General features: G+C 43.6%; 1 protein-coding gene across 1 annotated transcript in view; it reads right to left on the bottom strand.

Moving 5' to 3' along the window:
- Positions 1-1377: 1377 nt before the first annotated feature.
- Positions 1378-16292, bottom strand: part of LOC127316049 (agamous-like MADS-box protein AGL28) — a 33825-nt gene continuing 18910 nt past the window's right edge. The window contains exon 2 of the mRNA XM_051346472.2: positions 1378-1608. Within this exon, the coding sequence (XP_051202432.2) occupies positions 1378-1608 (231 nt within the window). The remainder of the gene's footprint in view (positions 1609-16292) is intronic.

Genomic DNA, 16292 nt, shown 5'->3' with positions numbered 1-16292 from the left:
GCGTGCCGGAACAGAGACTCCTGTCCCCCAGATCTTGGCTTCGCGATGGCGGCGGCTCTGGAAGGTTTCTCGTACCGTGGCTTTTCCGTCTCGAAGATTTAGGTCGAGGGGCTTCTTATAGGCGAAGAGGCGGCGTCAGAAGGCTGAAGAGGCGGTGACACAATAGGGCGGTGCGGCCAGGGCCTGGGCCGCGCCAGCCTAGTGTCTGGTGGGCATGTGTCCCCCCTCTGGCTCCTCTCGGGTGTTCTGGAAGCTTCGTCCAATTCTAAGATGATGGGCGTTGATTTCGTCCAATTCCGAGAATATTTCCTTACTAGGATTTCTGAAACCAAAAACAGCAGAAAACAGGAACTGGCACTTCGGCATCTCGTTAATAGGTTAGTTCCGGAAAATGCATAAATATGACATAAAGTATGCATAAAACATGTAGATACCATCAATAATGTGGCATGGAACATAAGAAATTATCGATACGTCGGAGACGTATCATAAACCACCTAAACTCTTTGCACCTCATCTAAGACCTCATCAAGTTAACAAGATTGGTGTTGACCACTTTGACCAGATCATTGACCATTGCTCAAAATAGTCAACCCAAGATGCTACATTGAAACAAATTCTAGATTCCCTCCACTTTTGAAATTTTCACAAACCACCCCCAAATTTCAAACCAAGACCACCAATGTGTGCCAAATCTTATTTAGAACACATCCATGCAGAAGTTTGGTCAAAATTCAACTCACTTAAGACCTTTACTTGTAATATATGTGGAGCACATAACTTAAAATTAAAGTACAACCACTCCCAACCACTATGTACCACCTCCTCTCTCTTTCTCTTGTGCTCATCCACAGTAGTTAGTACTTCTAAATGACCTCATATAACCTAGCCATGCTCACCAAGCACAAGGACACTCAAGGACATGGCTTATGTCACATAAACTTTGGAAATAATGAAATGTACAAGCTCTAGACCCCTCTCACCATGCTCACCTTGCCAAACTCTCTTGCCTCGCCTTACTCTAGCATGACATTCCCTCAGAGACAAAGAATTATGTACATAAAATCAAGGAACACACTATGTTGGCCACCATGGTCACCACCTTGTCACAGCTGCCCCTGGTCCTCTCCAGTCCACCTCACCATGTCGTGGAGACTCCTCATATCCTGCTGATGACGCCAGACAAAGTCCCTAGCCAAGGAGAAGCAGCGAGAGTCCTAGCCCCGACGTGATCACCCTGGCCAGACGCGCCAGAGCGCGCACCATCATGGCTCTGGACGCGCCAGTCCACCTGCCCGCCCCGATGACTCCGTCCTCCTCTCGACCTCTCCCTTCACCCACCTACTCACCTCGACGTTAGCAACCTCTGAGACAAGCTCATTGGCTCGCCGGCGCCCTGTAGACGACGCCATGGTCGATGTCCGCCGCCACTGTCCGCCAGTACATGACGATTGCCCGAGCCACTCCGTCCATCCCCTGCCGCGCCTTCATGCCCGTCATGCTCGCCCTGACCTTAGGAACAGTCCTACGCCCTCGCCCACTCACCTCAGCCCCTGTAGCGCCGTCACCCGCTTCGCCATGGCCGTGCACCCGCAGCACCTCGCGCCCCTATAAATAGAGGCACCCCCTTGAGGAATTCTCCACACCAGCTCGCTCCTCTCCCTTCACTTGCTCTCCTCGACCCTCTTCCCCTCCACATTGTCACGGGAGTTGCTCCAATTTCACCGACGACCGCCGTGGCAGTAGCAAGACGGCGACGACGATTGGCGCCACCTCAGCCGCTCCCTCGACCCTCCATCGACTCGCCATCGTCTCCAACGTCGTTTGCCCGCATCGCCACCCCTCGCCGAGCCTCCGACCAGCCGCCATCGACCCCCTCTACCATGCCCAGGGTTTGCTCGCCGTCGCGGAAGGTGACGATCGTGCATCGTCTGATTCCCTTTTAATCCAACGCACCACAAGCCTGCGTACCGCTTCGCTATTTAAAACCCGCTGACAGGTGGGGCCTGCTGTCAGTTGGCCCGCGGCGTGCGAGACACGCTAGCTGGGCTGGCCCAGCTCTTTCTCCCCCTCTGCAGCCCAAATTCTTTCCCGCCTAGCCCACCAGTTTGAATTTTGTTTAATTAATGTTTTTGAAATTCAATACTGGTGTTTGATTCAAAATTACATAGAGCCAATTGTACTGAACCAAATTCGATGAATTTTATATTTATAGAAAGCTCATGAAAGGCTCCATCCAACCACACTGGATTCAAATCAAGATCTATTGTAGAATTGAAATAGTAAAAATAACAAGACAAAGAGTTTTCAGAATTCAAATAAATTTATAAAATCAACCATAAATGATTTTGAGGTGTTTCCACCTCTCAAAATTCACTTTTCAAGTACCCTAATTGTTTATGTAAAAACATAGCCTAGTTGTTTGCATGATCATGGGCTAGGATCAAAAATTGGCTATGTAGTCAATACTAGCCCATTTAAATTATTTTCAAATTTAGGAATTTAAATCTAGGGATTTCTATTTTCGTGCCCTCGGTTCCTTAGTTGTGCTCAGTTTTCCCCAGCTCCTTAGTTTTTCCTCAGTTTTCCCCAAGTCCTTGTTTGAAACCCGAAGAAGCAGCTCAGACGGCAGGATTCCCGTTAAGTTGACCGTTCCGTGCTGACGTGTGGGGCCACGTCGTGTGGGCCCTCGTCGCGTGGATCTGGTAGAAAGGGACCACGTGGGACAGGACGAGATAGCGTTTGGTTGCACGTGAGTAGGAGCTCAGTTTTGTCTCTCTCGGCCCAAATTGGCATTTTCCCTTTTAAGAGCACCTTTTCCCCTCTTTCTCTCTCTGTCTTTTTCACCAAATTAGTATCAAATCTAGAGAAGCTTCTCTATTTCTGCCTTTTGACCCTCGTTTTTTGCCCAATATGGCAGCAAATCTAGAAGCTAGTATATGATAAATTCACAGCAGCATAATCAGAAAACTAAGTATAATACATAAACTGCATACAGCAGCCAAAAGCAGCCAATAACATTGTTAATGTTCACGACAAACTAAGATGAAAAAAAATACAAGAGGCACGCAATGTATGGCCAGCTAGAAGATTCCTCATTGCTCATATATTTCTTCGTCGCCCCATTCGTGCATTATCCCAAGGAAATATTCATTGAACTCCTTCCGTCTGCAGTGTGCGGCCAATACATCCTCCAGACGGTATGGCCTGTGTTCATTTCTCAGACCGTAGTTTCCCATTCTATCCACATATCGTGGCCACTCATCCCAGGCCTTTGTATCATGAATGTACTCTCTGATATAACCCAAATTGGCGTAGTAGATACAGCCAGGTAGAAGTGTCGGGGTGCACTCTGGTGTCGATGGAGATACATCGGATATAATGCACGAAGAAGGCATGACTGCCAATGTTACTGACCGGATGGAGAGAGCGGCTCTGAGTGTCCACACGGTACACCAATGGTTGGTCCTCCAAAAGCATGTTGTCCAACAACACAAGCAGCAGATCACCATCTGACTCCACAAGATAGAACTTGTCATTTCCAAGTTGTGGAAATGAAATTAGTGTCTCCATCTTGACAGTGCTCGCGTGCTGCTGCAACTGTACATTGGTGCACACTATTCTTCCGGACTCAAAATTATCCACAGCTATTGCATACAGTTCACCATTGAACGGGGTAATGCAACGCAAACTATGGTTCTCCATCGAAAAACTACCATCTCCCCAATCTTCATATATATCCTTAGTTGGAGTGCTCTCATCGACCCAACTAATTTCGTTCGGGTAATGTGAGCAAACGAAGACCATAGTCGGGGATTTGATTACAGCGACTGAATTCAGAAAAACAGATGGCATCTGCTCCTCAAACATAGTGTTCGATGCCTTTGTGAGTGGGTTCAGAAGCCGTATCTTGTGCGGCGGGTTCTTCTGGGCAAGCACGATGACACCACGGCAAAAGCCGACGAAGTAGTATCTAAAATATATTGATGAAGATAACATTCAACACTAAGATTGAAAATAAGAATATATTAACCCTATAGATATGGAGGAATTTGGAGGAATTTGAACCTTGCACGAACTTCCGATAGATCTATGGTGACGTAGCGGGATGTGCCGAGTTGGAGGAAGGTGAACTCAGCGGCGCGTGGAAGGGCGTGGTCTACCATGATCCATTCGTGCAGGTGCACGTCGGGCTCAGGTAAACCTGAGCGCCAATTTCTACAGACTTGCCTCATAGCAGAGTAGGCGTCCACGTACTCCTCATTCGTCAGTAAGCATTCGCCGATCTTGTGAAGTGGTCCGTCACCCACGAGAGAGGCCCAGCTCACGGAGGCGCCGCGCTTGGATGTGCCGCCCTCGGAGGCGACGGGCTCGGCGGCGATGGGCTCTGAGGCGCCGGGCTCGGCGGCGACGGGCTCGGAGGCGACGAGCTCGGCGGCGACGGGCTTGGAGGCGACGGGCTCGGAGGCGATGGGCTCGGCGCCGACGGGCTCGGATGCGATGGGCTCAGATGCGACGGGCTCGGATGCGACGGGCTCGGAGGCGACGGGCTCGGGGGCGATGGTCGCCGGCGCATTCTTCTTCTCCATCGCCGGCAGGGCTCGTACGGCGGTTGGAGTTTTTCCTTCGATTTGGAGAAGTTGATGGGACGTGAGAGGCGTGGTTTCGTGCGTGAGTGAGAATGAGACGTACTGTGTGCAGAGGGAGGGAGAGAGGGGCTTACGCGTCCTAAATGCGACCCGCGTCCACTAGTGCACGTTTGCACCGCGACACGCGTCAACAATGGCACGTCTTCCACTTCTGCACCGCAACACGCGTCCTCGAGTCTAACCTTGGAAATTTAGATATACTCAGGTATACCCTCGAGTCATATACTAGCATTTTTTGTGTGCTCAGTTTTCCCCTTGGGTGCTAATACTGGCTAGTGCAATATACTCAGTTTTACCCTCAAGTGGCTGGTCAACAGAGAGTCAACAAATGGGATTAACCAGTTAAATGAGTTATTTAATGTGCAAAAAATTCCGAAAAAGTGTGGCACTTACTCATGGAGTCTTTACCACAAGTTGCCACTTCTCAAATCATAGATAAATCATAGATAAATCAAGTTTTACCACAAATTGCCACTTCTCAAATCACCTAGTAGCTATGAAGGTGCATGGTTTTCCACAATAAGTCCTACCTAAAACAGCTTTCCCCAAAACATACTTTGTCTGAATGAGGCCATAATTTTCACACTCATATATATTTGTATTGCAAATAGTTTGAGGTAGGCCAAGATGGGTTTCATTGTACAAAACACGCATTTTTCATTTTTTAAATCTCATATTTGAATCCCTTAGTCTGTTTACTACTCACTTGCCCTTGGTTTCTTGATACTACTCAGTTTTGCCCTCTCCCTTCACACATTCTCATAGACGCCCAACATTGCCCTAATTGGTCTAGCCCATATCACGCGGATCGTGCCCGCCGACCGTTGATCGTATGATTTAACGGGCAGGATAACCCCTATCCCTCTCTGGTCGGGGCCACCATCCTCTCTCTCTCTCTCTGTCGGCGGTTAGCTTCCACCCTCTATGTATGCTAAAGGGCGGTTACCCAGTACGCTAAAGTTTGGTTTTCTGTATTATTTTTCACGAGATAAATTATAAACTCTTTTAGGTATTATTTTTCACGCAAAAAATGATAAACCATCACCGATTTGTACTTTTCACGCAAAAAGTGATACACCATCACCCATTTGTTATAGCCATTACTTTTCACGCAAAAAATGATACACCATCACCAATTTATTGTAGCCATTACTTTCCACGCAAAAAATGATACACCATCACCCATTTCTTATAGCCATTACTTTCCACACAAAAAATGATGAACAATCACCGATTTCTTGTAGCCATTACGGTAAAATGATAAACTATCATGAATTACCATTTCTTTTAGGCATTACTTTTCACGGTAAAATGATGAACAATCACCCATTTCTTGTAGCCATTACGGTAAAATGATAAACTATCATGAATTACCATTTGAACGGATCTCGGGATACTAAATTAGTGTCATAAATGCTACTACTTTTTCCTATATATGCTGTCAAAGTTTAAAGGGAAGTTTGACTAAACACAAAACCTAGATGACTACCCCCACAACGATCATGTCCTCCTTAATTTATTGTGTAAACCCCCACAAGGCCACAACGGTCACCTCCTCCTTAATTTATTGTGTAAACCCCTACAACGGTCATCTCTCTCTTATAAACACCCACAACGGCCATCCCTTGTGTCAATAGGTTCTGCCTCTCCCTTCTTTGTTCACATACACTTGATCCATTTCCATGGCTTCCACGTCTCGGACGCGGACCGGAAGGGGAAGGGGAAGGGGAAGTGGATCATCATCATTTCCACCACCACCGTCAACACTGCCATTGATCATAGAGGAGTTCTTCATCATCGTCTATGAAGACCCTTTGGTCAAGAAGGTACGTGCGCGTTCCCACATATATGATGCATGTGATTAATTATGGGCATGTTCTAAAAAAAACTTTAATTTCAAACGATCGGCGCTCAATCTCTTTGCAGGCTCTCCCAAAAAGGTTTGCGGACTATCTTGACGGCCAGGAGCCAGCTAAGGTGTATCTGCGAGCAGCTGACTGTGGTCCTCGTCTCTGGACCGTGGAGGTCCTATTTGACGGTCAAGGCCGGATGTACCTCGACAAGGGCTGGGAGAATTTCGCCATCGCACACGATGTGGATTTCGGTTGCTTCGTACACTTCAAATATGAAGGCGATGATGTGCTCACAGTGAAGTTGTTCGACGGAACAATGTGCAGGAAGTACTACTACTCGGACGACGAAGATACTGACGATGAAAGCGACGACGACGTGAAGCCATGCATCCATCCCCTTTAGATAAGGGGATTATGACCAAGAATATATATGTAGCTTCATATGCATCGATTTAGAGATCTAACTATTTTCTATATATTATGCATGTAAAAAATAATATCGCATTTCCACTATTATTCGAGCACCACATCCTCCAAACGATGCCGATGCCGATGCCGATATCAGCATGGTCAGAACAGCTATGCTCGCCGCCACTGCTAGGTCAACGTCGGGATGCACAATGTTTAGCATAAGAGTCACTTTAGATTAAGCTGCGAAAATAGTCACATGCCACAGCGGTCATTGGCTGCGGAGGCCCCACAGAGCGGCAATATAATTTTCTATAAATAAATAGATGACCCACTGGTCATTGGCTGCGGCAGCCCCATAGAGCGGCCCCATTTGTCATTGGCAGCACCGCGTATACAATCAGGAAATAAAACGGCCCACGCGTCAGCGGTAGATGGATGGCTACCCGTCAGCACGAGACGGTGATGACCCACAAGTATAGGGGATCGCAACAGTCTTCGAGGGAAGTAAAACCCAATTTATTGATTCGACACAAGGGGAGACAAAGAACACTTGGAAGCCTTAACAGCGGAGTTGTCAATTCAGCTGCACCTGGAAACAGACTTGCTCGCAAGAGTTTATTAGTAGTAACAGTTTTATAGCAAGAGCGATGAGTGAAATAACAATACAGAGTAATGAGAGACAGCAGTAGTGATTTTAGTAAACAGCAGGATTAAAATACTGTAGGCACGGGGACGGATGACGGGCGTTGCATGGATGAGAGAAACTCATGTAACAATCATAGCAGGGCATTTGCAGATAATAATAAAACGGTGTCCAAGTACAAAGCAATCAATAGGCATGTGTTCCATATATAGTTGTGCGTGCTCGCAATGAGAAACTTGCACAACATCTTTTGTCCTACCAGCCGGTGGCAGCCGGGCCTCAAGGGAAACTACTGGATATTAAGGTACTCCTTTTAATAGAGTACCGGAGCAAAGCATTAACACTCCGTGAACACATGTGATCCTCACATCGCTACCATTCCCTCCGGTTGTCCCGATTTCTGTCACTTCGGGGCCATCGGTTCCGGACAGCGACATGTGTATACAACTTATAGGTAAGACCATAAACAATGATTATCTTGACGAAACAATAACATGTTCAGATCTGAGATCATGGCACTCGGGCCCTAGTGACAAGCATTAAGCATAACAAGTTGCAACAATATCATCAAAGTACCAATTACGGACACTAGGCACTATGCCCTAACAATCTTATGCTATTACATGACCAATCTCATCCAATCCCTACCATCCCGTGCGGCCTACTGAGGGGGAATTACTCACACTTGGGGGGGGGAAACCTGGCGGGTTGATGTAGAGGCGTTGGCGGTGATGATGGCGATGATCTCCTCCAATTCCCCGTCCCGGCGGAGTGCCAGAACGGAGACTTCTGGCTCCCGCGACGGAGTTTTGCGATGTGGCGGTGTTCTGGAGGGTTTCTGGCGACTTCGACTTCTCCCCGTGCGTTTTTAGGTCGAGGCCGATAAATAGTCCGAAGGAGGGCGTCGGAGGCCGGCCGAGGGGGCCCCACCACAGGGCCGCGCGGGCCCCCCCAGGGCCGCGCCGCCCTATGGTGTGGGGCCCTCGGGCCTCCACTTTAATTGTCCTTCTGGCTCCGTCATTATTCTGGAAAAATAGGGCCTTCTGCATAAATTCCGAGGATTTTCCCGAAAGTTGGATTTACGCACAAAAACGAGACACCGAAGCGGTTACGCTAAAAACAGCGTTAGTCCGTGTTAGTTGCATCCAAAATGCACAAATTAGAGGCAAAACAATAGCAAAAGTGTTCGGGAAAGTAGATACGTTTTGGACGTATCAACTCCCCCCAAGCTTAGCTTATTGCTTGTCCTCAAGCAATTCAGTTAACAACTGAGCGATAAAAGAACTTTCACGAACACATTTGCTCATATGATGTATATATTCTCATGCTATGGCTAATACTTAAGCAATTCATAATGAGATACATGCAAATAAGATCATCTAACAGCTATGTCAATCATGGAGAGGTACCAACAATTAATAATAAGCATCATGAATCATGTGTATAAGCAGGATTGCAATGTTCATAAGAGAGTATGATAAAGTGGTATCTCGCTTGCCTGTATTTGATTGGCAAAACATAAATGCCCGGGCACCTCTGGAGTTCATAGAAAGACTAGAAGTAGTGATTGTCAAAGATAAAAGCATCAAAGTTATACCACAATTAATCATATTTTGAGACAAGCATATTATACTAAGAATGACAGTTGTGCTCTCAAGATAGTGCTCAAAGAAATAATGGAGACACAACATAAAAGTAAAAGATTGACCCTTCGCAGAGGGAAGCAGGATTAACATGCGCTAGAGCTTTTCATTTTTGAAATCAGGAGTAAAATTATTTTGAGAGGTGTTTGTTGTTGTCAACGAATGGTAATGGGTACACCAACTACCTCGCCAACCAGACTTTCAAGAGCGGCTCCCATGAATTATTGCATATTTATTTGGCACTCCTTCCAACCTTTCTTACACAAACCATGGCTAACCGAATCCTCGGGTGCCTGCCAACAATCTCATACCATGAAGGAGTGCCCTTTTATTTTATTTTCATTATGATGATGACACTCCCCCCAACCTTTGCTTACACAAGCCATGGCTAACCGAATCCTTCGGGTGCCGTCCAACAATCACAAACCATGGAGGAGTGTCTATTTAAGTTAATTAATTCGGGACTGGGAATCCCATTGCCAGCTCTTTTTGCAAAATTATTGGATAAGCGGATGTGCCACTAGTCCATATGAGAGTCCGTCAAAAGTAAATGACAAGGTCGAAAGCTAAACACCACATACTTCCTCATGAGCTATGAAACATAAACACAAATTGAGAAGCATTTTGAAGGTTTTAAAGGTAGCGCATGAGAATTTACTTGGAATGGTTTGAAATGCCATGCATAGGTATTTATGGTGGACACTCTGGAATAACTTGGTTTTCATGTGTTTGGAAGCACGAGCAGCGTTCCCGCTCAGTACAGGTGAAGGCTAGCAATAGACTAGGGAGCGATAAATCAAGAGAGCAGTAACTGTCATAATCATGCTTGCGGCAAAATAAATTAACGGAAGCATAAAAGTGATACAAGAACTCTGAAGCAATATAAATCATCGAGGCTTAATTGACTTTTTGTTCAGTCATATGCATGCGTGAGCATGTGCCAAGTCGATATAAATGAATTATTCAGAGGAGGATACCACAATGCCATACTTACTTATGAATAAAACAATGCAAGCAAACATCCATGACATGCTACTCATATTAATAGATTGGAGCTAATCATGAGAGATCATAAACTACTAGACTTTCTCAAATAACATATACCTCACATGAACCAACTAAGCATGCTCACATGGACGAGTATATGTACAAAAATGAAAACAAATAGAGTTCATACCAGCCTCTCACCACAATCAGATTGTCGTAGATCGTCATTATTGCCTTTTCACTTGTGTAGCTTGGATAATATGAAATGAAAACCACGCTCCAGCCACTGAAGACCATTGAACTCATAAAGAACTTTACAAACCAAAGAGGAACAGCAAATATTTTTGGTGTTTTCGAATTGCAAATAAGAACAAAAGGAAACAAGCAAACAAAGCAAAATCTTTTTGGGTTTTCTTGTAGCAAACTAGCAATTGCAAATAAAGCGAAACAAATGCAAGAAACCAAAGCAAACAAATTATGAAGAGAAACAACAGAAATATTTTTGGTCTTTTCATGTTTTGGGAAAGAAGCAAAGCAAAAACAAGAAATAGCAAACTAAAAAAAACACAGAAAAGCGAGATGGCAGAAATCTGCCAAAACCTGACAGCAGTACAGAAATTGATTTTTACAAAAATCTTATGTTGCTCAGCTCGAAAAGTGTTCAACTAATGAAAGTTATATAACAACCTGGGGAACCTGCACAAAAATTGGCAGCTCAAAATAACGCTCTGGCTATTTTTGAGAATTTTTACGGTAACATTCCAGAATCTGTTTTCAGGCAGCACTTCCCCAAATATCATCTTCCTCTCATTAGAAAACCACTCAAACGAACAAAACAAGTATGTACAAGTATCCAGCAACCATAATATGCAAAGAATGAGTGATGCCGGTATACCTCCCACCAAGCTTAGGCTTTTGGCCTAAGTGGAGTTCAATCCCATCGATCCCATGAGGTAGTGTCCCCGTAGTATGACGAAGATGGATCGTATTCCGGGTATGTGCTAGAAGAAGCACCCGGATACGTGACGGTGTGGTCGTAGGAGGCCCCGGTGTCCTCGGAGTCATGTTGCTGGTGGAAGTCTTTTATCTTCAAATGTTCGTCCACTTCCTCCTTAGTGCACGACCATGATTGCCTGTCAATACTGAACAAACCTGGTTGGGGAAGAGGAATTTCCTTCTCATCCCCGTCAGAAAACAACATTCTATAAACCATATTATCTAAAGTAGAATCAGTAGTCACAAAATGATGACTCTTCATAGAAGTAATATCGAGTTTCCTAGGGGCCAATGGCACATCATTAGGATCAATAGGAAGATTTAGATATGTTAAAACACGCAGTGCAATAGTTCCTCCAAAAATAGGCCCCCTGGTAGTCAGGCGGCGAGCAATAAGAGCACCAAGGTGATAAGATGTCTGACCGGTAAGTGCAATATTCAAGAAAGCAAGATGGTAACTAGAAATGTTGCTAGTGTTCTCCCTACCAAGGATGCTAGTAGCAATGTAGTATGCAAAATACTTAATGGCGGGGAGTTGAATGTTCCTTATCTTGCCACGCTGAATGGTGCAACAGTCATCATCAGTAATCCCTCGATAGAGCTCCAACAATTCCCGGGGGTTGTCATCAATCCTACTTGCTGTACCTACAGGGACAATATCCAATGCACGACAAAAATCCTCCAATTTCATAGTAACAGGATTACCATAGATCCTGAATGCAACCGTCGGCTCATATTGTTTGTTGTTGAACTGGAAACTCTCGACGAAGATTTTGGTGAGCATGTAATATTGCTCCCTTTCATCGCCCACATAGGTAGTTAACCCTGCCCTGTTGACAAGGGCGAAGAAATCCTCCAATATCCCTGCATTCCTAAGAAAATCGTAGCATGGAAAAGACGAAGCATTAGGAGCCCCGTTGTCCTCTTCGGGCGCGAAGCTAGGCGCGATGATGTCTTCATTGTATGATCGCCTAATCCGGGTGGCGGCCCTAGAAGGCCTCCCGGTGCTGGTTGTCCCTTTCTTGAACAACTCTCCAAAGTTGAACTTCTTCATAGCTTCTCTGAAATTTTTAACAAATGATATAAAATTTGATTCGGTGACATATAATCAAGGGGAAACTACCATAGGAACTTGCTAGAGTACTAATCATGCATCAAAACTAGTTTCTACCACTTAGAACAAGCATGCAAGCTCACTAAGCATGTTACCTACAGCAGCAAAATATTCAAGATATACTCAACCAAACAAAATTCTACTTGGATGGGTGGAGGAGTCACATACCAAGGAGCAAATGTGCCAAATTTCAGCAGGAAATCTAGGCTAAGCAAAGAGATCGAGAAATCTGGAGCTCTGGAGCAAAAACGCGAGAGAGAGGAACTTGGTACGAGTTTTTTTCGGGAGAGAGAAGGTGCTGGGAGAGAGAGATGACAAAGTGGGGCAAAGGGGGGCCCACACCACATGGTGGCGCGGCCACCACCTTGGCCGCGCCGGCCTGTGGTTTGGCGCCCTCTGGTGCCCCACAGGTCATCCTCTGGTGCTCCTAGGTGCCTCGTCGAAAAATAGGACCAACGGTATAATTTTTGTGAATTTTTGAAAACTTTGAAAAATGCACATTTCTGGGTATTTAGTTTATTATTACTGGCCAGGAAAAATTTTGAAATCTCCAAATAACTAAGGAACTTTGCAAATTAAAAATGCTACAGCAACTAGAGCAAATGGAGGAAGAAAGAGATGTTGTTTACCTCCTCTATGTATATAAAAAGTATTTGTTAACAAGGTTGATCAAGTCTTGCCACCAAATAAATTTTACATAGCATAAGAAGAAATAAACCTCAAATCAATCATGTTACCTTGAATTGTATTGATATAGATCCAATCACGAGAGTTTGATATTCTTCTTTAGGCTCATATATAGGACAATTAATAGTTCCCACTTTGATAGTTCTCACATTAGAAATAGTATTAACTCCACACGCTTTCTCAATCCTCTTGGGAAAATAAACGGTATGCTCCCTATCATGAACATTGAAAGTAACCTTTCCTTTATTGCAATCAATAACAGCCCCTGCGGTGTTAAGAAAAGGTCTCCCAAGAATAATAGACATATTATCATCTTCAGGCATTTCCAACACAACAAAATCAGTTAATATCAAGCAGTTAGTAGTAACTTGAACAGGAACATCCTCACATATACCAACAGGAATAGCAGTAGATTTATCACCCATTTGCAAGGATATATCAGTAGGTATCAACTTATCTAAGTAAAGTCTCTTATAAAGAGAAAAAGGCATAACACTAACACCGGCTCCCAAGTCACATAGAGCAGTTTTAACATAATTATTCTTGATAGAACAAGGAATAGTAGGTATACCTGGGTCACCCAACTTCTTTGGAATTTTGCCATTGAAAGAGTAATTAGCAAGCATAGTGGAAATTTCCTCATTGGGGATTTTCCTTTTGTTAGTAACAATATCTTTCATATACTTTGAATAAGGAGGCAATTTAATAGCATCAGTCAAAGGGATTTGCAAGAATAAAGGTTTCATCCAATCACAAAATTTATTATAGTGTTCTTCTTCCTTTGATTTTAGTTTCTTAGCAGGAAAAGGCATTTGCTTTTGCACCCAAGGTTCTCTTTCATTACCATGTTTCTCAGCAATAAAGTCTTCTTTAGTGTACTTTTTATTTTTAGCATGCTTTTCAGGTTCTTCTTCAACCTCTTCTTTATCAGGAGTATCATTCTTATCATTATCATGTTCATTACCACTTTCAGTTTCAGCATCAGAAATAGAAATACTATTAGGATCATTAGCAGGTTCAGAGGATTCTACAACATTTTTATGCTTCTTCTTCTTTTTCTTCTTAGAATGAGCACTAGGTTCAATGTGTTGAGAATCTTGTTCAATTCTTTTGGGATGCCCTTCAGGATATAGAGGATCCTGGGTAGAGACACCACCTCTAGTTGTTACTTCATAAGCATGTTTCTCTTTAGAATTATTCCCTAACAAGTCATTTTGCACTTTAGTGAGTTGATCAATTTGAGTTTGAATCATATGAAAATGTTTAACAAGCATCTTAACATCATTGGAGGTTCTCTCCACAATATCATGCAATTCACTAATAGCTCGAGAATTTTCCATTAAATGATTCTCTACTCTCATATTAAAATTTTCTTGCTTAACAATATAATTATCAAACTCATCTAAGCATTGTGCAGGAGGTTTCGAATACGGAATATCTTCTCTAGTAAAGCGTTGAAGGGAGTTTACCTCAATCATGGATGAAGGGGGAATTATCTCACATATATCTTCTATGGGAGGAAGATTCTTCACATCTTCAGATTTAATACCTTTCTCCTTGAGAGACTTCTTGGCTTCCCTCATATCTTCATCATTCAATTTAATTAAACCCCTCTTCTTTAATATTGGCGTTGGAGTTGGTTCAGGTGTAGTCCAATCATCATGATTCCGGCTTATTTTAGCCAATAATTCTTCAGCGTCATCCGGAGTTCTTTTCCTGAAAACACAACCAGCACAACTATCCAGGTATGCCCTAGACTCAATGGTTAGTCCACTATAAAATATATCAAGTAAATCATGCTTTTCCAAATCATGATCAGGCCGAGCTCTAATAAGAGAGCAAAATCTCGCCCAAGCCTCAGGCAATTTCTCTTCATCTCCCTGGTCAAAATTATAAATTCTTTGCAAAGCAATATGTTGAGCACTAGCAGGAAAGTATTTGCGGAAGAAAACATCAAGCAGTTCTTTCGGACTTTTAATAGAATTAGGTGGCAAATTATTATACCAAGTTTTAGCGTCATCCTTTAATGAGAATGGAAAGATTTTAGCAACAAAGTAAGTACGCATCTTGACATCATCAGAAAACAAGCTACTAAGAGTAGATAACTCAGTCATGTGTTCAACAGCACTTTCTTTTTCAGTACCACAAAAGGGTGTTTTCTCAACAATAGCTATATGAGATAGATCGAGAGAAAAATCATAATCTTTATCCTTAATGTTTATAGGAGATGTAGCAAACTTAGGATCAGGAGACAGTTTATATCTAACAGCATGTTCTGCAAGCAACTTTTTAATTTTTCTTGCATCAGTAGTAGCATTGCATTTTTCAATAAAATCATCATTAAGCTCCACATAATCTTCATCAGGATCATCACTAAAATAATCAAGTTCAGGTGAACTAACAGGTGTAGTAGCATTAGGAGTTTCAGTATTTTCAATTTGTCTAGACCTAGCAATTGTAGCATCTAGAAAGGATCCCAACGAACCACTATCATCAAGCACAGCAGAAACATTATCAATATTATGAGAGTTTTCAGATTCAGCGAAGTACCAAAGATGTGGCGGTGAAACAAGTTTATCAATCACAGATGGTGAATCAAGTGTAGCGGAGGTACTCAGAATTGTACCTTTTCTTGTAGTGGATGGTAATATGGCGATCTTAGTATCGCGAGGTTTACCCATGATGGAGAATTTGCAGCGAACAATATTAATCCAAGTGAACTTCCAAATAAAGCTATGCTCCCCCGGCAAGAACGGCGCTAGAAAATAGTCTTGATGACCCACAAGTATAGGGGATCGCAACAGTCTTCGAGGGAAGTAAAACCCAATTTATTGATTCGACACAAGGGGAGACAAAGAACACTTGGAAGCCTTAACAGCGGAGTTGTCAATTCAGCTGCACCTGAAACAGACTTGCTCGCAAGAGTTTATTAGTAGTAACAGCTTTATAGCAAAGAGGTAGTGAAATAACAGCAGACAGAGTAACAGAGACAAGCAGTAGTGATTTTAGTAAACAAGAGGATTAAAATACCGTAGGCACGGGGACGGATGACGGGTGTTGCATGGATGAGAGAAACTCATGTAACAATCATAGCAGGGCATTTGCAGATAATAATAAAACGGTGTCCAAGTACAAAGCAATCAATAGGCATGTGTTCCATATATAGTCGTGCGTGCTCGCAATGAGAAACTTGCACAACATCTTTTGTCCTACCAGCCGGAGGCAGCCGGGCCTCAAGGGAAACTACTGGATATTAAGGTACTCCTTTTAATAGAGTACCGGAGCAAAGCATTAACACTCCGTGAACAC

This window comes from Lolium perenne, chromosome 7 (genome assembly GCF_019359855.2).
Source record: "Lolium perenne isolate Kyuss_39 chromosome 7, Kyuss_2.0, whole genome shotgun sequence".
Taxonomy (NCBI): Eukaryota; Viridiplantae; Streptophyta; class Magnoliopsida; order Poales; family Poaceae; genus Lolium; species Lolium perenne.
The sequence above is the reverse complement of the archived record's forward strand: the minus strand, read 5'-3'. Positions and strand labels throughout refer to the sequence as shown.